General features: G+C 48.1%; 1 protein-coding gene across 5 annotated transcripts in view; it reads right to left on the bottom strand.

Annotated features, from left to right (window-relative positions):
- PIEZO2 (piezo type mechanosensitive ion channel component 2) overlaps nucleotides 1-21786 on the bottom strand; it is a 468788-nt gene extending 447002 nt beyond the window's left edge. For 3 of the 5 annotated variants that reach the window (XM_073006482.1, XM_007974697.3, XM_073006481.1), the window contains exon 1: nucleotides 20750-21784. In XM_073006482.1, the coding sequence (XP_072862583.1) occupies nucleotides 20750-20813 (64 nt within the window). In that variant the 5' untranslated portion in view covers nucleotides 20814-21784. Of the gene's footprint in view, nucleotides 1-20749 lie in introns of all 5 variants that reach the window. The other 2 variants (XM_007974699.3, XM_073006480.1) reach the window with 2 other exon arrangements.
- Nucleotides 21787-22867: the final 1081 nt, after the last annotated feature.

The raw sequence follows: 22867 nt of genomic DNA, 5'->3' as shown, positions 1-22867 counted from the left end.
CCATATGTGGAGAACTAAGGAACAAAATGTTCTTGGTTGGTTGCTCCTAAGTTCAGTGGACAAAGTGATGAAAGAAAATGATGAACTCAGGGATTCTGTCTCCAGGCTTCAGAAGCAGATACTGAGCCTCAAATCTGCTAAGGTTGCTCTGAGTGAGAGTCTTATCTCCTGTACAGAAAGAGCTGAAATTGTGGAAAAACAGACACAAGCTCTTATCATGAGTGGCTGACCTGCAATGAAAGATACACGCACAGCCTCACCAGGTGTCTACTGTTAAAGCGAAGGCATTGCTTGAAAAAGAATGGGACCCTGCAACTTGGAATGGGGACGTGTGGGAGGACCCAGATGAAGCTGGAGACGCTGAGTTTGTAAACTGTGATGAACCTTTTTTGCTGGAAGGAACAGCTTCCCCATCCCCAGCAGTGGCAACATCCCCTCCCGAAGAACCATGCTGCCATCAGCCTTTCCTCCTTTATCTGAGGAGATAAACCCTGTGCTACCTGAGGCAACAGTGGTGGCCTCCCCTGAGGCAGTTGCCAGGCAAGATAATGTTGATTCTCCTCAGAAGCCTTCCCCCAACACCTGTTTGCTTCTAGACCTATAAATAGACTAAAAGTCCTGGCAGGTCCCTAAACGTGAGGTTGAGCATGTGACCCATGAGGAAGTGTGCTACACTCAAAAAGCACTGTTTGAGTTCTCTAATTTATATAAACAGCAATCTGGAGAACAGGCATGGGAATGGATATTAAGGGCATGGGATAATTGTGGAAGGAACAAAGAGTTGGATCAGCCTGAATTTATTGATTTGGGTCCACTAAGTAGGGACTCTGCATTTAATGTTGCAGCTCAGGGAATTAAAAACGTTCTAATAGTGTATTTGCTTGGTTGGTTAAAATATGGATTAAAAGATCACCCACTGTGAGTGAGCTGGACATGCCAATCTCCTTGGTCTAATATAGAGGAAGGGATCCAAAGGTTTAGGGAGATTGGAATGGTGGACTGGATTAGTCACTTTAGATCTACCCATCCCAGCTGAGAGGGTCCAGAAGATATACCCTTGATCAATGCTTTGCGAAATAGATTTGTGAGGGCAGCACCTGCATCTTTGGAACCACAGTCGCTCAACTACAAAATTTAAATACAATGAGAATAATTGGATCCTGAGGTGGCAGGGGCCAAGTGGCAGCACTCAACTGTCAAAGGCAAGGTGGGCATAGCTACCATAATGGATAGCAGAGGCAAAGCGGCAATCAGAATAGTCTCACTTGTGTAGAGCTCTGGCATTGTCTAATTAATCATGGTGTTCCTAGAAGTGAAATTGATAGGAAGCCTACTGCATTCTTACTTAAATTATACAAACAGAAAACTTCTAGGTCAAATGGACAAAAGACTAATTTGAATTGTAAAAACAGAATCACAGCCCCTCAATCAATTTCCAGACTTGAGCCAGTTTACAGACCCAGAACCCCTTGAATGAAGGGGAGGCTGGGTTCCCTTGAGGAAGAACCCCACTACATTACAGACAGTGAATCTTTCCCCCATCCTTCCCTAAGGAGACCTCTGGCTTTCACCAGGGTAACTGTGCATTGAGGAAAGGGAAATGATCAGACATTTCAGGGACTACTGGCATGGCTCTGAGCCGACGGTGGATCCAGGGGACCCAAAATGTCATCGTGGTGCTCCAGTTAAAGTAGGGGCTTATGGAGGTCGGTAATTAATGGAGTTTTAGCTCAGGGCCGACTTACAGTGGGTCCAGTGGGTCCCCAGCCTCATCCTGTGGTCTTTTCCCCAATGCCAGAATGCAGAATTGGCATAGACATACTCAGCGGCTGGCAGAACCCCCACACTGGCTCCCTGACTAGTAGGGTGAGGGCTACTATGGTGGGGAAGGCCAAACGGAAGCCATTAGAGCTGCCTCTACCTAGAAAACTAGTCAATCAAAAACGACATCAAATCCCTGGAGGGACTACGGAGATTAGTGCCACCATCAAGGACCTGAAAGATGCAGAGGTGGTGATTCCCACCACATTCCGGTTCAACTCTCCCATGTGGCCTGTGCAGAAGACAGATGGATCTTGGAGAATGACAATCTTATCACAAGCTTAACCAAGTGGTGACTCCAACTGCGGGGGCCGTACCAGATGTGATTTCACTGCTTGAGCAAATTAACACGTCTGGTGGTGCCTGGTATGCAGCCATTGACTTGGCAAACGCCTTTGTCTCCATTCCTGTCCATAAGGCCCACCAGGAACAATTTGCCTTCAGCTGGCAAGGCCAGCAATATACTTTTACTGTACTGCCTCAGAGGTATATCAACTCTCCGGCTTTGTGTCATAGTCTTATTCGGAGAGACCTTGACAGCTTTTCACTTCCACAAGATATCACATTGGTCCATTACATTGATGACATTATGCTAACTGGATCCAGTGAGCAAGAAGTAGCAAAAACACTGGACTTATTGGAGAGACATTTGCGTGGCAGAGGAGGGAAATAAATCCTCCTAAATTTCAGGGACCTTCAACCTTAGTAAAATTTCTACGGGTCCAGTGGTGTGGGGCCTGTCCAGATATTCCTTCTAAGGTAAAGGATAAATTGCTGCATTTGGCCCCTCCTACAACCAAGAAAGAGGTACAAGGCCTATTTGGATTTTGGAGGCAATGCATTCCTCATTTGGGTGTGTTACTTCAGCCTATTTATCGAGTGACCCGAAAGCCTGCAATTTTAAGTGGGGTCCAGAACAGAAGGCTCTGCAACAGGTCCAGGCTGCTGTGCAAGCTGCTCTGACACTTGAGCCATGTGACCCAGTAGGTCCAGTGGTGCTTGAGGCATCCGTGGCAGATAGGGATGCTGTTTGGAGCCTTTGGCAGGCCCCCATAGATGAATCACAGCAAAGGCCTCTAGGATTTTGAAGCAAGGTCTGACATCTTATGCAGATAACTACTCCCCTTTGGAGAGGCAGCTCTTGACCTGTTACTGGAGTTTGGTGGAAACTGAACATTTGATTATCGGTCATCAAGTCACCATGGGACCTGAACTGCCTGTCATGAACTGGGTGCTTTCTGACCCATCTAGCCATAAAGTGGGTCATGCAGAGCAGCATCCATCATCAAATGGAAGTGGTATATACATGACTGGGCTCGAGCAGGTCCTGAAGGCACAAGTAAGTTACAGGAGGAAGTGGCTCAAATGCCCATGGTCTCCACTCCTGCCACCTGCCTTCTCTCCTCTCCCCAGCCTGCACTGAGGCCTCATGGGGAGTTCCCTGTGATCAGTTGACAGAGGAAGAGAAGACAAGGGCCTGGTTCGCAGACGGTTCTGCACGATATGCAGGCACCATGTGAAAATGGACAGCTGCAGCCCTCCAGCCCCTTTCTAGGACATCCCTGAAGGACAGCGGTGAAGGGAAATCTTCCCAGTGGGCAGAACTCCGAGCCGTGCACCTGGCTGTGCATGTTGCATGGAAGGAGAAATGGCCAGATGTGTGATTATATACTGATTTACGGGCTGTAGCCAATGGTTTGGCTGGATGGTCAGGGACTTGGAAGAAGCGTGATTGGAAAATTGGTAACAAAGAAATCTGGGGAAGAGATATGCGGATAGACCTCTCTGAGTGGTCAAAAACTGTGAAGATATTTGTATCCCATGTGAGTGCTCACCACCGGGTGACCTCAGTGGAGGAGGAGTTTAATTATGAAGTGGATAGGATGACCCCGTTCTGTGGATCACTCAACTTCTTTCTGCAGCCACCCTGACATTGCCCAGTGGGCCCATGAACCAACGGGCCATGGTGGCAGGGATGGAGGTTACACATGGGCTCAGCAACATGGACTTCCATTCACCAAGGCTGACCTGGCTACGGCCGCTGCTGAGTGCCCAATTTGCCAACAGCAGAGACTAGTACTGAGCCCTTGATATGGTACCATTCCTCAGTGTGACCAGCCAGCTACCTGATGGCAGGTTGATTATATCGGACCTCTTCCATCATGGAAATGGCAGATGTTTGTTCTCACTGGAATAGACACTTACGCTGTATATAGGTTTGCCTATCCTGCACGCAATGCTTCCGCCAAGACTACCATCCATGGACTCACGGAATGTCTTATCCACCAATATGGTATTCCACACAACATTGCCTCTGACCAAGGCGCTCACTTTATGGCTAAAGAAGTGTGGCAGTGGGCTCATGCTCATGGAATTCAACATGGTCTTACCATGTTCCCCAACATTCTGAAGCAGGTGGATTGATAGAACAGTGGAATGGCCTTTTGAAATCACAATTACAACGCCAACTAGGTAAAAATACTTTGCAGGGCTGGGGCAAAGTTCTCCAGAAGGCCATGTATGCTCCAAATCAACATCCAATATATGGTATTGTTTCTCTAATAACCAGGATTCACATGTCCAGGAATCAAGAGGTGGAAGTAGAAGTGCCACCACTCACCACAACCCCTGGTGATCCACTAGCAAAATGTTTGCTTCCTGTTCCCATGACATTACGTTCTGCTGGCCTAGAGGTCTTAGTTCCAGAGGAAGGAACACTGCCACCAGAAGACACAATTCCATTAAACTGGGAGCTAAGATTGCCACCTGGATATTTTGGGCTCCTCCTACCTTTAGGTCAACAGTCTGAGAAGGGAGTTATAGTGTTGGCTGGGGTGACTGACCCAGAATCACTGGGTCATCTCCAGTATGCATGGAATACAGGAGATCCATTAGGGCATCCCTTAGTATTACCATGCCCTATGATTAAGGTCAATGGGAAACTACAACAGCCCAAACCAGGCAGCACTACAAATGACCCAAACCCTTCAGGAATGAAGGTCTGGGTCACTCCACCAGGAAAAAACCATGACCTGCTGAGATGCCTGCTGAAGGCAAAGGGAATACAGAATGGGTAGTAGAGAAAGATAGTCTTCAATACCAGCCACGACCACGTGACCAGCTGCAGAAACGAGGAGTAATTGTTAGGTATATTTCCTCCTTCTTTTGCTAAAAACATGTTTGTGCATGTACACACTTGTACTAAGAAAATCATTTTATTTCCTTTCACCTTTATCATGTGACATAAGATTTATTGACTTCATATCAGCATTTAAGTACTATTAACTTTATATAATAGTATTTGGGTTGCAGACTGGCACGTTTCCGGTTATACGAGGGACAGTTGTATTATGGTAGGCATAATTATGACCTTATTATTGTCTTCATTTGAAGATCTCAGGAGATGTGTATGGGTTCAAGTTGACAAGGGGTGGACTCGTGATGGTTAATACTGAGTGTCAACTTGACTGGATTGAAGGATACAAAGAATTGATCCTGGGTGTGTCTGTGAGGATGTTGCCAAAAGAGATGAACATTTGAGTCAGTGGGCTGGGAAAGGCAGATCCACCCTTAAACTGGTGGGCACAATCTAATCAGTTGCCAGTGAATATAAAGCAGGCAGAAAAACGTGAAAAGGAGAGACAGACCCAGCCTCCCAGTCTATATCTTTCCCCCGTGCTGGAAGCTTCCTGCCCTCAAATATCAGACTCCAAGTTCTTCAGATTTGGGGAGTCAGACTGGTTCTCCTCGCTCCTCAGCCTGCAGACAGCCCACTGTGGGACCTTGTGATCATATAAGTTAATACTTAATAAACTCATATATATACATATATACACACACACACACAAACACACACACACACACACATATCGTATTAGTTCTGAGAACTTTGACTAATACACTGAGGAACAAAAATAATTCCAGTGTGGTTAGAAGGTGCAAGAGCCGGGGGCTTTATAGGACAAGCTAAGGATTTAGGATTTGCTGTTTAAGTGCAACAAGAAAGTGCTGGAGGGTTTAAGGCAGAGGAATGATACCTGACTTCAGTGTTGAAAAGACCCATGTGGTCAGCACGTAGAGATGGGACATTACAGAGGGATATGAAACAGGAGGACCCTCAGGAGGCCACTGTGGCCATCCAGTCACGAGCGGTGGCAGGGGAAGCAGGATGCTGTGTGACTTACGTTAACTCCCTTGTTGGTTTTCCCCTATGCTGCTGCTACACCTGCAAATGTATGTAGCCTGGTTATTTTCCAGCGTTCTACAGCTGCTGGAATATCTAGTTTCTAAGGCAGTTTCTCTCTTTTTGGCCACTTTGTTTTTCTAAAATAAAGACTACAAACCTAAGTCCACAAGCACACATAAGAAAAAGGCAGTCCCAATTGTCCTTCCCTCTCCTGGCTGTGATAGTGACCACCAGTCAGCGTTGGCTTCATGCTCACACCTGAAAAGTGAGATTTCTGGTCTTCTCAAAAGGCCCTCATCCCAAAATACACTCTTTCATTGGTTTATCCGGTAGTCCAAAAGTCTAGAATTTTCCAACGTGTGCTCCCAGGACATTAGTGCCAAGGGTAAGAAATAGGGGTTCTGTGGTCAGATAAGTTTGGAAAACACTGCATGTTGTACTAAACTCTTAGAAATTCACCATTTGCAGTAGACATTGAGCTCTGAACAGTCTTGCCATGTATAGCATTTAACTTTTAGCCCAGCATTTCTCAAAAAGACCTAATCATGAAACTTAATATCTCACTGTCATAAATTACTGAATAAATAAAATAAAAATAAAGAAAAATATTTCCCAATAGGAATGACATCACAAAATCCTAGGTGCTACATGGGAAGAAAGAATAAAGCATGATTTGATGAAGAATGGAGAATCAAAAATCAGTGCCCAAGGGCGATCAGCACTGAACTACAGACACCATGGATAAGCTTTGAACCCCTCTTATATTGACCCCCCACCCACCCACAGTGTTGTTTAATTGTTAAGGGGAAAGCAGAAATTAATCAAGCGAAAAAAAAAAAAAACTTTTCTTATGTTTCTATTAAGAAAAGAGATGGAGATGAAGGGCCAAAAATTGGGATGAGGAACACACAGATGGGAAAGTCTAAATAACAATATTTAGAGACTTTCAAAATAAGATTTCAAACAATTTTCAAACTCCCTTTGGGCAAGAGCCAAAAAAGAAACCTAGAAAGCAGTAATGTCAAAAGCTATAAACAGATATGGATCAACAAAAAATCAGACGTGAGTTTCCTTTGACTTTGGAGTAAACAAAAGCCAGGGCTATTTTAAGGCAGGAGAGGCTGGGTGAATACACATCTTGGATGACTGTATGAGTGTGGTGGGGAATGTACAAGATCTCATTGCAGGGGAGCAAGCAGAAAAAATTAAGCAAAATCAGAGTATGATTTTAAAAAGCAACTGGAAGACAAAATCACCAGTGGGCTATTAAATTCACACTTCAAATATGCTCTTTTAAAGAAAATGCATTATATGCATATTCAAAGCTATAAAACATTATAGTTTGGCTCACGTTGCAAAGATTTATTTATTTACTTATTTATTTAGATGGAGTCTCGCTCTGTTGCCCAGGCTAGAGTGCAATGGCATGATCTCAGCTCACTGTAACCTCCGCCTCCCAGGTTCAAGCGATTCTCCTGCCTCAGTCTACCAAGTAGCTGGGACTACAGGTACATGCCATCACGTCCAGCTAATTTTTGTATTTTTAGTAGAGACAAGGTTTCACCATGTTGGCCAGGATGGTCTCAATCTCCTGACCTCATGATCTGCCCACCTAGGCCTGCAAAGGTATTAAGAGTCTGACTGGAATACTTCTCCTTCCTTAGGAGATGAGCAATGCATTTCCAACACAGATACCAGAACTAGATTCCATTTGCAAATCTGACTAGGGATCTACTGGAATAGACAACCAACTGGTGTCATAAGATAATATTTGACCTTTGTTTTCTTCTACGTAATTAATTTTGGGAGAATACACCCTTATTCTAAAGATATTTGCTCAAAACATTTTGATACCCAATTTAAGAAATGCTTTAGGGACTCTGTCACATCTTTTAAAATAACCTACATGGTGGGAAATTGTTGCACTTTGATGGTGGCTTTAGTGTTTGAAAATAGCCCAAAATAGTGATAAGTGGAGTCCAGTGAACGAGGCGGGGGCGTCAGGCAGCGGGTCAGAAATGCAGTGTGGCTCTAAGGCGATGCAACCACGATGATGCTTTGCAGCAAAACTGATCATGCTTTGAAAGTTATTGCCAAAGAGGTTTGTGGTTGTTAATGAAAAATCCTAGGAGCTGGAACTTTCTAGAAAACACTGGCTCACAAGAAACAAAGCCCATTTTATGAGGATCCCTCTTCTCATTGCCTTGTAATCTGACCTTTCATCTTCTCTCGTGACTGAGGATGGGTTGCCAGAGGCTGTGTGCTACAGCAGAATTGTCTGGCCTGCAATGCAAGCCTGGGTCCAGCGAAGAACATTTCCTTGCTTACCAGCTGGACTGATTTTGGGCCCCAAGGCCAAGAGGAGTCAGGATTAACTAAGCATGAGCAAGCTCTAATATTTAGTTTGAAAAATATTTAGTTTGAAAACTAGTATTTAGTTTGATGAGCGGAAGGAGAGGAGGTTAAAGAACAGGAAGCTCACACTCCCACAGCTAATGCTGGAGCCATGATGGCAACACCTGAGTAGGGAGCCCCAAGTGTGAGTCTGAGCTACACACACTTGAGGTGTTTGTGCAGCCTTCCCTTTCCTTTTATGGATAACATAATTATCTGAGATCTCATAAAGTCTACAATGTCAATGTAATATTGCAACTGATTACATTCAGTATTTCACTCACTATCTTTTTCTGACTCAAATCTTGTTTATATCGTCCTGTGTTCTTATAGGATTGCTTAGCTTCAATTAATAACTGTAATATAGCTTGGTTTTCTTTAAAGGCATGTCTAGTAATAAGCTATGGGTGATGAAGCTCCTTTATTTCTGCAGATACACAAAGCCAATTCGAATCTAAACATGTTCACACATCTCGTTCATGCTATTCCCATCACTGGTGTGCACAGTCTGCATGATTCTGTTTTAGGAGCAGGTGAGGGAGGATCATCGAAATATTAGAAGTGCAGAGCCTAAACAGAATGTCTCTCCTTCATAACCAACTGTTTCCTAAAATCCTGAACCACATCTCTAACATAGTAAAAAAAATTACTGTTCTTAGCAGTTCCTAACCTTTCTTTGAGGGCAAGTCCTAAGTGTATGTACATATGATGCTTATTAAGAAGGCCAGAGCAATTTAGATATAAAAATTCTGGCATGTAGGTTAAAAAGCAGTGATTTATGGCCATACCTTTTAATATTAAAAAAGGCATGTGCAGAAATATTACCCTGAGAATTGTGAAAATATTTCTTAGCCTTGAACACCTCATTCTAGAGATGATGTAATTGAAAAATAGAGAGTTACTGTAACTTGGCAAAGTCGCATAGCTCGTTATGAACAGGATCCAGATTTGTTCGTCAGACCCTCAGACCAGGACCCTTTCCAACCCAAGTGCTGCCCAGTTTCCCTAGCAGGGGTCCGCGTGCCCACGGCAATGCCAAAGCCGGTGCTGCCCAGCAGGGACAGTCCAGGGAACGCAGCAGGAGGAAGGAGGCGGCAGCAGCAGGGACGGCCCAACTCTGCCCATCTCTCTAATTCACTTCCACGGTGCTTCAGTTCACAATTACCAGCTGGCTAAGGGTCTTTATCCTTCCTCCTTTACTGCACCTGTGGCCAAACTGCTGACCTAGAGGGTTTGACCGCAAGAGAAAACAGATCGATTTGTGTGGTTCCAGGAGAGCTAAAAACATTTTAAAAAATAATATGCATTTCAAGGATGTGACTCAAGTTTTACCATCCTCAAATGGGTTTTTCCTTTTCTGTTCACTGCAAAGCAAGTAAAACGTGTTAATTGCCGTCCTGATACAATTCACATTTATGAAAGTCACAGAGTATACATTAGGCTGTTATAAATTTTATATTCAAAGACTTAAAAACCAATCGCTATAGGAAACTAGACCTAACTCTATTTTCAGACTTCTGAGATGCTCAAGAGAAAAAAAAATTAGTCAGTGAATGTTTTAATTAGTCAACTGGTAAATATTTCTTCAGTGTTCCTGTGTATTACAGTCCTTGCTGGGTAGCTGCCGTGTAATGATCAGATGTAATGTTCACAATTTGAAAAACCTACAATCCAAAAGATACAGTGTTTTTTTTTGTTGTCATTGTTGTTTTGTTTGTTTGTTTTTTGAAACCAAGCCTCACTCTGTAGCCCAAGCCAGAGTGCGGTGGCACAATCTCGGCTCACTGCAACCTCCGCCCCTGGGGCTCAAGTGATTCTCGTGCCTCAGCCTCCCGAGTAGCTGGGACTACAGGCACGTGCCACCTCATCCAGCTATTCTTTTTGTATTTTAGCAGAGATGGGCTTTCACCACGTTCCCCAGGATGCTCTCGAATTCCTGAGCTCAGGTGATCCACCCTCTTCAGCTTCCCAAAGTGCTTGGATTACAGGCATGAGCCACTGCACTCGGCCAAAAGATGTTTTCAAACGACTGTTATCTGTATGCTGAGGAGTGAGTTCCATGCTGGGGCTATCAACAAGGACTATACAAGATCCCCGAACCTACAGACACATAGAAGGAAAGAGAGTGATCCTAGAACTAAATTTTAATACAACACTCTGTAATGAGTATGAACAAAGTGGTGGGTGAACACAGAAGGAACAAATCCTTCTGCTTGGGAAGAAGAATTAAAGGAGAAAAGAAATCACACTGTATCAAAGGTAACCATGAACCAGAGCACAGAGGCTTTCTGATGTATCTGATTGGGGAGAAGACAGCAAAGACAAAACCATTCTCAACTTTCAACGCGTCATGTTCCAAAGCTTCTTGTAAGTTGATTGGTTCTCTAAATTATCCACCCATTGAAACTGTGCTGCTCTTGATGAGAAGGACTCACACTAGCCAATGTTTTACTCATAATCATGCCTAACTTCTGAGTCTGGAGCTATTAATAAGAGCAACTATTTATTGAGTATTTACCGTATGTCAGGCACTGCTCGAAGCACTTCATAAGCACTGACATCTAAGCTCTGCAACAATCCTCTGAGCTAGGTTCTATTATTATGTTCCAGATGAAATATCTCAAAAACAGAGGTCAAACAACTTAAACAAGGTCACAAGCTGAATGACAGAGCCAAGATCAGCACTAATAACCTGGCTTTAGAGCTGGGGCTCTTTAGTCAAGATGGTGCATTTCACCTTGAACATCAGAAACCATGTAATGCAAATAAAAGGAGGAGGAAGAGAAAGAATTTTTGTATTGTTTCTGGTGTGTAGAGCAGGCCCCGAGAAAGATGTGCTACTTTCTGTGTTGGAAGTCTTCTTGATAAGCCCCTAATTGCCCAGTGATATTATGACGCTCTAAAACTAGGTGGGCATCTAGATCATACCTGTACCCACAATTTAGATACTCTCTCTCCCATTTATTTAAAATGTCCATCCCATCCCAGCTAGACGATGGGAGCAAATAAGCTATTTGACCTAATAAATAGCCATTTTATCTTTTCACAGGTATTTGCACTTCAAATGAAGATACTTGTTACTCAAAGAAATGGGTAATCAGCAGTGTAGTCGGGTCACCGGCCTCCCTTTCCTTTAAAGGGCTCTGAAACTCGAATCTGGGAATTGATTGAGGGACCGTGACCCTTTCTTTTGGTAATTTAAGATAGATTTCTGTTCACTTGACCTAGAACTCTTCTGCTTACAGAGATCACGTCAGAATTCAGTAGACTGCCCATCGAGTTCTCTTCTAGGGACACCATGACTACCTACCCAGTGCTGTAGGACTCCCAAGTCAGGCTGTTCAGATTGCTGCTTTGACTCCACTGTCCCCCATGATGGCAACACACCTACTTAGTCTTTGGTGATCACATGGCCCCGCCACCCGGGATCCAACCATCCCTGCTGCAGACACGGCCCCACCACCCGGGATCCAACCATCCCTGCCGCAGACACGGCCCGCCACCCGGGATCCAACCATCCCTGCCGCAGACACGCCCCGCCACCCGGGATCCAACCATCCCTGCCGCAGACACGGCCCCGCCACCCGGGATCCAACCATCCCTGCCGCAGACACGGCCCCGCCACCCGGGATCCAACCATCCCTGCCGCAGACACGGCCCCGCCACCCGGGATCCAACCATCCCTGCCGCAGACACGGCCCCGCCGCCACCCGGGATCCAACCATCCCTGCCGCAGACACGGCCCGCCACCCGGGATCCAACCATCCCTGCCGCAGACACGGCCCCGCCACCCGGGATCCAACCATCCCTGCCGCAGACACGACCCCGCCACCCGGGATCCAACCATCCCTGCCGCAGACACGGCCCCGCCACCCGGGATCCAACCATCCCTGCCGCAGACACGGCCCCGCCACCCGGGATCCAACCATCCCTGCCGCAGACACGGCCCCGCCACCGGGGATCCAACCATCCCTGCCGCAGACACGGCCCCGCCACCGGGGATCCAACCATCCCTGCCGCAGACACGGCCCCGCCACCCGGGATCCAACCATCCCTGCCGCAGACACGCCCCGCCACCCGGGATCCAACCATCCCTGCTGCAGACACGCCCCGCCACCCGGGATCCAACCATCCCTGCTGCAGACACGGCCCGCCACCCAGGATCCAACCATCCCTGCTGCAGACACGGCCCCGCCACCCGGGATCCAACCATCCCTGCTGCAGACACGGCCCCGCCACCCGGGATCCAACCATCCCTGCTGCAGACACGGCCCCACCATCCATTAAGGACCTGCAGTCAGTGGCAGCAGCTTCCACTGCAATCTCTGACCGGCAGAGAAGAGCAGCCCCAGAGCTCTTCACGGACACCTGAGGCTCCCTTCACAAATATTTTTCCCCACACTTGTGGTGGAAGTGTGTCCTCTGCACCCTCCCAAGGTGGATGAGCAGATTTTTTATGATAAAGCCACTGTAACATCCCAATCTCCCTAAGCCCTTGGATCCCTTCCGCTCTGGCATACCGAGGCAGCTCTGGCATTTCAAATTCGTTTAGTGTAGGCCACATTTTGGTGCGTGTTTCCACCACCAACCAAACTGTCAGAGCCCTTTCTAAGCCCTGGAGGGACAACACTGACCGATCCAACCTCATGTTCCTTGCCTCATTATTCCACTCCCTAATACCCATTCCCACACACGTTCCTCTGATTTCTGTCTAAACTGAGAAACTCATGTTGTTTTGGAGTACAGATCTCATGGATCATACTTTGTGCCTCATCTTTAGAAGCCTAGGGACTTGAGTCTAGCTAAAGGTCTAGAAGCAAAGAGGGGTGTTGGCGTAGATCCTCAGAAAAATGTCAGTGGTGCCTGCCAGGCATACTAAGTTACCTTCACCTACAGGCGGCATAGATGACACTGTTATTGCTGCTAATATCCACTCTCTGTCATGGCCACAGACCCACCTTTCCCATTTTAGCTGAGCACATTATCCACCAAAATAAGAACGACATTTCCCAGCTTCCTTTACAGTTAGGTAGGTGGAGATTACTAAACTCAGGCTAACTGGATGTGAGCAGAGGTGATCCTTGCAGCTTCCTGGCTGTACCCACCGAGGGTGGGGAAGGAGTGTTCCTTCTGCATCTGCTTCCTCCAGCCTTCAGCTTGATGTGGACGTGGTAACAGGCTGTTTTGAACCATGCAGAGGCGTGCAACCCATGTGGGATAGAAGAGCATGGCTGCAGCCCTGGGAAACTTCATTAAGCAGAGTTAACATACCTGCTTCAATCACCTGCATTTTGACTATCAGGGGAGACAGACTAAGTTTGTCTTATCCAAGCGTCATTATGCCAAGAAATCTATATGGAAAAGAGCACTCAAGAAGAACAGAATTGTCTTTGCTTAGAACTGGCTGACAGGGCCTTCTGTCAACTGAAGAAAAGAGCCTATTTGCTGCCAGTCAGGACTACAAGCCTGTTGGGCTAAAGACCAAGTGGTGTATTTAAGGGAGAAGGGTAACAATGGATTGACTGGTTTGACCAAGGTTAAGGCTGGAATGTAACTGACCACTGAGAAAAGCCCCAACTACGCTTCTCGGAAGAACAGATTCTGGGGGGCTTAGGGCAGGGGAAGGCACATCTGGCACCACACAGGGTAAAAATGGAATGAGGCCAAGAGGCCAGGTTGGAGGCCTGAGGTTCCGCAAGCTGCAGGGTGCACAGGATGTAAAGCCAAGCAATACATATGTGGACCGAGATGAAAGCTTAAGGGCAAAACTTAGAGGCGTGCCCATGAACAAAGTGCTTGGTGTGGACAGCGCTGGCACCCAAGGCAGCAGTGGCACCCACAGTCTCGTCACAAATGTGCAGGCTAAGTAGCAGAAGGGCGGCTTGTTCACTTGACCTAGAACTCTTCTGAGCACACACCAGAGAAGGCCCCGGGGAGACAGGATGCTTGGTGTTGACCAAGTTGAATCTAAAGTGGGGTGGAGAGTTCAGAGTCGGCAACAATACTGGGGAGACAATAACCTGAGTTTGGGTTGCGGAATGAAATCACTCCTGAAGACAGCAGCGAAGGGCTCGGCAAAAGCTTCCCCCACCAGGTGACTGGTGCAATGGCCACAGAAAGCCTAAGTAGTTTCTGGCAGAACTAACCTCACAGATAGGCCAAATCCATTCCTTTTTTGTCAAACATGTCTATAATTTGCAAGTTCATATACAAAAGGAGTTTAAATGTCTATCCACAGTATCCTAGTTTAATGCAGGATTGTGCCCAAACAGTACAGCACAAAAGGGGAATTTAAAAATAGCAAGTCATAATCAGAAAACTTCACCATCCTGCACGATAAAGCAAGGCAAGTAAAAATTATATGTATATGCTGCAGGTGCAATGAAACATTTTATAAGCTGGTAACTGTTATATATATTTTCTTTTAAAAACCCAACACATTGAAATTAAATTTTAAAAATAATTTAGCTAAATGTTCTATGCCTATTAGATAATTACTAGACAGTTCAGAAATTATGAAGTTATTAGAAACTGTATGTCCGATGGGCTTTTCACGATGTTCAGTCCGTACTTCTCATCATTTTGATTTCGTCACGTCCTAGACAGGTCTGGAAGGTCAAGCGGAAGCTCTGAGGAATATGACAAACCTCGACTGACAGCCAAACATTTAAAAAATGTTTTCCAGGCCAGGCGTGGTGGCTCACGCCTGTAATCCCAGTACTTTGGGAGGCCAAGGCAGGAGGATCACTTGAACTCAGGAGTTCAAAACCAGCATGGCCAACATGGTGAAACTCCGTCTCTACTAAAAACACAAAATATTAGTGGAGTGGGGTGGTGTGGTGCACGCGTGTAGCCCCAGCTACTCGGGAGGCTGAGGCAGGAGAATTGCTTGAACCTGGGAGGTGGAGGTTGCAGTGAGCCAAGATCGTGCCACTGCACTCCAGCCTGGGCAACAGTGTGAGACTACCTCAAAAAAATTTTTTTTCCCAATATTTTTGTGTGTAGCCTCATTTCAATTGGTTTTTTAATTTTGTCTGATTCCATATTCTCAAGACAACTGTTTAAATCAAAAATCTTACAAGCTCTAATGTTGTAGATTGTACACATGGTATCATCATATTGTTCTTCATCAACTGTTCTTCAATATCCAGATGGGCTTATGCTACTCTAAGTTCTTCTGAATATTTATGCAAAAAAGCATAATATCATACACATCATTACTACGTAACTTCACATACAATTAACTGTTAGTAACACAAGGACCCAAAAGGAAAATGACATGTTAGAAATAAAATCACATTAAATAAAGACTACAAAAATGAGGCTGAAAGACAAAAGTAAACATCATCAGTATTGTTCTAGTGAGAACAATATGTAATTGTTTTAAATATTGTTTTTAAGTCCTATTACTTTATTAGAAGAATGCAACTGCAGATTTGGAATATTGAGTAAAACTGGTTAGAAAAATCCTGAGAATTAAAAATCAACACACACACACACACACACACACACTCTCTCTCTCTCTCTCTCACACACACACACACACTCTCTCTCTCTCTCTCTCTCACACACACACACACACACACACACACACACAATTTGGCTCTAGGAAGGCACTAAGTTGCTGTCCCATGAATCCTACATCCTCAGGTCAGCCTTCTCCTGGTCCATGCTCTTACCTCCTAGTCTGTTAATTTTGACTGAGACATCGTCTGAGCATTCTGCTCTCTGCTCATCTTCATAAAGGTAAGGCAGCGCCTGCTGTGTGTCAGGCTTTATACAAGGTGTGCTGTGCACACTATCACAACCATGCAAGGAAGGAAATGTGAATATCTCCATTTTACAGAAAGAAAAGAGAAACAAAAGGAACTCCACAACCACACAATAAAGGGCAGAGCCATGATGGCAATGAGAGCCTCTTAAAGTGCCCAGTGGCAACATCATCCTCCCTCAAAGGTAAAGTCCAAAGTCATCTGCTTATCTCTGACTATAAACAAACACACATCACCCGTAAAGAAACAGACACACTTACAAAGCAACCGGATGGACACCTAGCTCCAGCCCCCACAGCTCAGGAGACAACATGCTCGTGCCCATCTGTGTGGATGAAATATTTTATTTTAGAAATAAGCTCTAAATTTCTGATCCTTTCCACTGTCCCTTTTCTCATTTCTGAACTTGATAAATAGTATCTACTTATATAAGGCTGAGAAAGCGTGACAGAAAAATAAGTTACTTTATTAAATGCTTTCCATGAATCCTTTGGCAGCTGCAGCCACCTACCACTGAGAGCTACAGCCACTGTGATAGGGGAGGCCAATGCTGATCACATAAACGTTAGCTTCATTTGTAATTCTGGACTGTGTGGAAGTGTGATTTCAAAATGATATACATTACACAAGGAAAATGTATCATGCTGTAAAGAGAAAATTATGATTAGCTATATGATTGATATATATTTCAAAAGTGAGCCCATATTTTCACTCACGCTTTAATCCAACTATCCTTAAAGGAAGTTTTAGAGTTTCTTCCTGATTTGAATATTGTTTTCAGAGCACCATTTGACTGGGTGATTCTTGTTTGTGGGACACAGTCCCCTTTTCTGCTCTGCTCTTTCCTGAGCTCTGATTGCCTGTTTTAGGGGACAGGCAGCCATGGTCTCTAATCTCCTGTTCTCCCAAGCGAGGCTTCCCCTTTCCTCCCCCTGAAAATGTGTAAGTCATTTCTTCCAGGCAAGACATTAGGGAACTCCAGGCAACACTGGGCAAGACGGAATAAATGATCAGGATCATGAATTAAAAACAAATAGACCAGTGCCTTCTTGACTCTCAAAAAAAATCATAAACCTAAAGATGGGTGGTATAGTAGAATCATGTTAAAAGAAGATAAAATGTAAAAGATAAAAAGATAAATGTAAAATATTTGTAAAATGTTCAAAAACTATCAGTTATCATAATTATTAGAGATTGCATAATATGGGAAGTCTTTACCTTTTTGTGTATTATGTGTAAGAAAAATAATCAGATGACTAGCAACTAGTCACAGATAATTTGGGAGATATTTAAAATGTTTGGTGGCTATGACTACATGCATATCCATCACTGGTGTTCATTTTGGATGGTAAGTAACATATTCTATTATGGTTTTGTTTTGCTTTTAACACTCACGAATCACATAACGCCTGCATTGAAGAGGCCTGGATTTCACTTATCACTTCCCTTAAAATTTCTCTTATACACACATTATAGCAGTTAATTTTTAACATCTATCATTAAATAAAAAGACTAGGAATTTCGGTGCAGGAAAATTTCAATATCAGCGTTAGAGAAATGAGTTTAAAGGAAAATACGTAAGCTTCTGCAAAGGCTTAGCTTTGAAGGCTGCCTTTTCCAGATATAAAAATAGATGGCTAAAATGTAAAATCGATTCTAATGGCAAGTAGACCTTTGCACTCACTACGCGCAGGAGAGAAACCTGAATATTTGACTTAGTAGCACCTTGGGAGTAGGCAGACCTGAAAACCCTCCAATAACCTTGGAAATCTCCACTTCTTGCAGAAAAGAACAAAATGGTCAAATAAGGTGGCATATCTGCTCAGCCCTCTTTCATCCCTGTAAGTAAGTATCATGATTAGAAGAGGTCAATAATTTTCCAGAATGCAGGTCATCTGTTCTAAGCACCCAACACGTGAAGGGGTCACTAGGGTCAGGTCTCCCAGGGAGCTCAGGCTCTCTTCCAGCCAGGGGCCAGTCCACCTCCTCTGCTTTCTCCTGGATGAGGCTTTTCCTAGGGCATGGGAAAGCAACAGGTTCCAGGCTGAGCAAGTGGGACCACTACCTTCTAAACCCCCACACACTCATACTCACACTCACACATACTCATAACACATGTGCACACTCACACTTATGCACTCAAATTCACATTCACACAAACTCTTACACAGTCATGCACACACACACCCCCAGGTTAGTCTCCCTGAACCCAGAGAGGTGTGGGAGTCCTGAAGAATGAGTTGGACAAGGAAGGCAGCCCCAGAATCTCCTGGGCAGACTCAGCTGTCCCCCAGGGAGGAAGCAGTTTGCGTGTCAGCCAAGGTTACTATCTTGTCGCCCCTGGAATTCGAGCTCCTCCCAAGAAAGTCCAGGATCAAAGTGGACTCAGGCAGCCAGAGCCCCCAGTCTGCCCTGGGGTACAAGCCAGCCAGCAGGAGGTGAACAGTGTGCTGGCACCACAGAAGCAGCTGTGTGGGGGTCCCAGTGGGGAGAGGCAGGGCTGAGTCCAGAGCCCAGTCCCTCACCTCTACCCTGGCTGCAGAGTCACTTGCCCCACACCCCTGTGCCCAGCAACCCAAGCTGGGAATGCTGTGAGCCAGGTCAGCTCCCCTTGGGAGGGCAGAGTACTACAGCCCTACTGAAGGAGTTTGTAGCATAGGCCACCAGCCTTTAGTAGGACTGACAGGACCCCAACCCCAGCGCCTGCGGGGCTTGGAGGCAGGTAAGGGAGCCCAACCTGCAAGAGCCTATGCTCAGGACGAGGTCGCAGGCAATCGCTGCTGGAACGTTATTCCGCCACTAGTGCAAGTCACAGAGTGGACCAAGCGGGCTGCAGGGAACCACCTGCCTAACTCTTCCAACAGTCACAGTGAGCTGCTGTCCCTTGGAGAGGGAGACGGGGGATGGGGAAGAGGGTGTCCATCCTCCAGGAACAGTGGGGAGGAGGACGGCCGATAGAGGGACTGGGAGGGAGGAGAGCGGCCTTTAACCTTAGTGCCACTCCCCAGGACCCCTCCCCGGTCTGCACTGAGGATCACAAATCACGCTTCATGCTAAAAGCCCCTTGTTAACTCGGTCACTAGCTTCCAAAATTCACAAATAGTAAATGTGCCAGGCACAGTGCCAAATGCTTAGGATACAAAGACGATCCCTGAACAGTGACACCCTCTGTAAGGCACCTGAAGAATCCCTTTCCCAAATCGCTTTTCAAGCTGGCGGGGAGAGAGGTACATATCCGCTTTGTGGAAGCTTAGCTCTTCATCTGTGCGAGTGAGATTAGACCCCTGCAAAATGGAAACTCAAACTGCAAAGTAGAGAAGGAGGCCAGCATCCACCCGCGGGTCCCTCCTGCTGCCCGGGGACCCCGCCTGGCCACACCTTCTTTCCACTGGGAGCGCCTTTCTGGGTTTTCCGATGAGGTTTATAGAAAAGACATCTCCCAGATTCTTCACTCACGAAGTGTGTTACAAAAACTCTCCCGGTAACTGTCCTGACCCTCACCAACCACACTAGAGCCCCCATTCGATTGCTTGCACAAAGAAAGCATTTAACACAGGTGTGATCAACCTCTGGCAAGATGCCGAGTCATCAACCTCGGTCAAGATGCAAAAAGGTGGCCTTTTCTGCGAAGGTCGCACCCTCTGTAAATGCAGTTACTACTTGGTGAAAGCGTTCTACGTCCTAGCTCTTGTTGGTGAGAGTGAGAGCAAGGCGCCAGGGTCCGTCATTCTTAGGCGAGGAATTCAGTGTCACAGGCACGCACTGCCTGTTTGAGGAGAAGCTCAGAAACCGTCCGACTCCCAGAACGCAGCACCCAGTTGCTTTGCACGCCAGGCCAGTCCTGGGGAAACGGTGCAGACCGCTCCCTTGCGGTCCTCCCTGAGCCCTTGCCAGTCCCAAGGAGTTCCAACCCTGCTTTCTAACCCTTTAAAATCTGGAGAGGGCGGTCGCTGGGGGGCGGGACTAGGTGTTGGGGGGTCTATAGCCTTAGTATCCAGCACTTTTGTAGTAGGGGCTTTTGTGGAGGTTTAAAACAATAAGTAAGAAACATCAAGGCATGTCTCCCCGTACCTCGTCCCTCTTTTTCTTTTTTGAATGACCGGAGTCCTTCACTCCTTCCTTCATGGTTGCTGGGATTTGGGGTCTGGGAGAGATGGCCTCTGGGCCGTCAGGACGCACAGCATGCTGCGCTTGCAGGGTCAGTGGGGCGAGGGGCGCAGGTAGGAGCCTGACTGTACCTACGACGGGGACGCATTCGCCTTCCAGCCACAGCAATGGCCATCCTTAGTGCACAAGTCAGTACTCCACGAAAGAAAATCCACGTGTAACTAAATTCAACATAAACAGTTTCCAGCACATGCCCATCCCGAGCATCCGGTTAAGAGGTACCCCGATCGCGCGCCCAAGTGGGAAGTGAGGAAGCCCGGCTGTGCACCAGGGACAGCGCGCGTCTGACGCCGCCGGCCCCGCGAACCGAACCCCCGAGCACCAGAGCCCTTCACTTTGTTAGGAAGTCCCCCACCCGGGCGCCCCCCTCGTCCTCCTCAAGTGCCCTCGGAGAGCGGACCAGACTCACCTACTGCCAGGCAGATGGGCAGCAGCAGCCTGAAGATGAGCCCGCACACCACTTCCGAGGCCATCGCGTCGGTCCGGGGAGTCGGAGCAGAAGGGCGAGGCTTGAGGGTCGCTAGGGGTGGTGGGACGCCAGGCCCATGCCCGTCTATGGTCTCTCGCCGCCGGCAGCTCGCAGCCACCCGAGCATCGCCTCGGCGCGGGCCGCGGCTCTCTCCGCCCCGAGGTCGCGCTCCCGGGGCTCTTGGCCGCCCCTCTCTCACCGGGCTCCGGGGAGCCCCTCACCAGGCTCTTGGCGGCCACCTAGCCCGGCGCCCGACCCCCTGCGCCTGGCCCATGAAGTGTGAGTCCCGGATCCGGCAGCGGCGGCGGTTTCTTCAGGGGCAGCTGGTGCCGGGGTCTCGGAGAGGGAAGCTTTGGGAGGGTCCTGGGAGGCGGCGCGGCGAGCAAAGGGGGCGAGAAGGGCGTGCTGCGCTACCGCCCGGCTCCCGGGGCGTCGTTCGGGGGCGGCCGGGGAATCGTCTCTTTGGAAGCCCCTCAGAAGCCACCGCGTCTCCTTCGCCCGGCCTCGTCTCCGCTGCCCACACGGGCTGCCGCGCTCCGGCCTCGGCCCCGGCTCTCGGAGCTGCTCTCGGAGTCTCGCCCTCCAGCCCCCGGGCGGCCCGCGGCGGATCCCCAAGCGGCAGCGCAGCTCAGCCCCTGCGCCCCCCAGCTTCGGGCCGGGGAGACCGGGGTGGCAGCTGCCAGGCGCGCAGAACCATCCCCGCCACCACGGGGCTCGCCCTGTGGGTCCAGTCCACCCGCGGCGCGGCGAGTCCCGTCCTCACTCGAAGGAACGGCGCGAGCGTGGGCAGCAATGGAGACCAGAGCGCATATCGGGTGGGTGGGTCCCCCACTCCCTCCTCCGCCGCCCCACTTTACAACGCAAGAGAAAAGCCAGCGCCGTCCCGTCGCCCCGCGCGACCCCGGCCGCCGCCTCACTGCCTGGCCCTCGCCGCGCAGCCCGGGCTCCCCGGCGGCGCGCGCTTCTCCGCCTCAATGAAACTTTCGAAGCCCTCACTCGGGGACGGGCGTGTTCCGCGGCCAATGGGATGGCGGCTCCGGGGCCTGCGCGCGCCGAGCCCGCCCCTGAGCGGCCGGGGAAGGGGGAGCCTCGCACCGGCGCGGACGGCGAGCCCCCACCCGCCTGGGAGAGACCCGGCCTGGCCTGGCAGGTGGGCTGCGCGCCTTGGCTCGGCCTCCCCGGGCACTCCTGCCCCACTGGCTCCCGCAGCCCCGCGGCTCTGCGCGGTCCTGTCATTCCGGAGGTGCACCCTGCATCCAGGCCACCCGGCCGGGCCCTGAGCTTGCCCAAACCCAAGGAACCGTTTAAGGTCCGAGGGAAACGCACAGGCCCGGCAGGAGCGGAGCCAGGGGCTTGAACAGTGCTGTGCGACCCCCACTTCTGCGGGCCCACAGGTCCACACTGGCGTTAAGAAGAATAGAGCCGAATGCATCCGCACCATTAACCCTGCCCATATTTCACATAGCAAGAACTTGCCATTCTGAATAGACTCTGGGAAATTCCGGGTTTTCCCCAACAGATATGCACCCACTTTGTGCATTTGGGGGAACTCTTCGTTTTCGCCTCAGCTTTGCTCCTTGCTAAGGTGTCGTGGCTCTGGGGAAAGAGAGCGTTGGCACTGAGAATATTCTCCCTTTCTCCTAGTGCACGCCTTTTTGCCTGTTCTAGGCAAGATCTAGAGAAATCTGGCTCTAGCTGGGAGACTGCAGTGTGCCTGGGTCTTTTATTTAACTGTTATCCGAGAGTGGAGGAGACTCGCTAGAGCACGGTAGGGGTCTCTCCGGACAGGGAGGAAGAGGCTGTTAGCATCTGTAGAGAGGACTATTCAGGACTGGCATTCCATCAGGAGGACCCACTGGGAAGGACCTGGCTTCCCTTCCGCACCTACGTTCCTGGCTTGCATTAGTCAGAGGGGATGGAGCAGTGAGCTGATGAAAAACATGCAAACCCCCGTCTTTTTAGCCATTTGAAACACTTTTGTGGACATCCCTTTTTTGAGGCAGGGTAAGCTTGTGGTCTGAGCTCAGGTGACTTCACGAATTCTCCGAGAATTACAGA

This window comes from Chlorocebus sabaeus, chromosome 18, assembly GCF_047675955.1.
Source record: "Chlorocebus sabaeus isolate Y175 chromosome 18, mChlSab1.0.hap1, whole genome shotgun sequence".
Lineage (NCBI taxonomy): Eukaryota > Metazoa > Chordata > Mammalia > Primates > Cercopithecidae > Chlorocebus > Chlorocebus sabaeus.
This window is presented reverse-complemented; position numbering and strand designations above follow the sequence as displayed.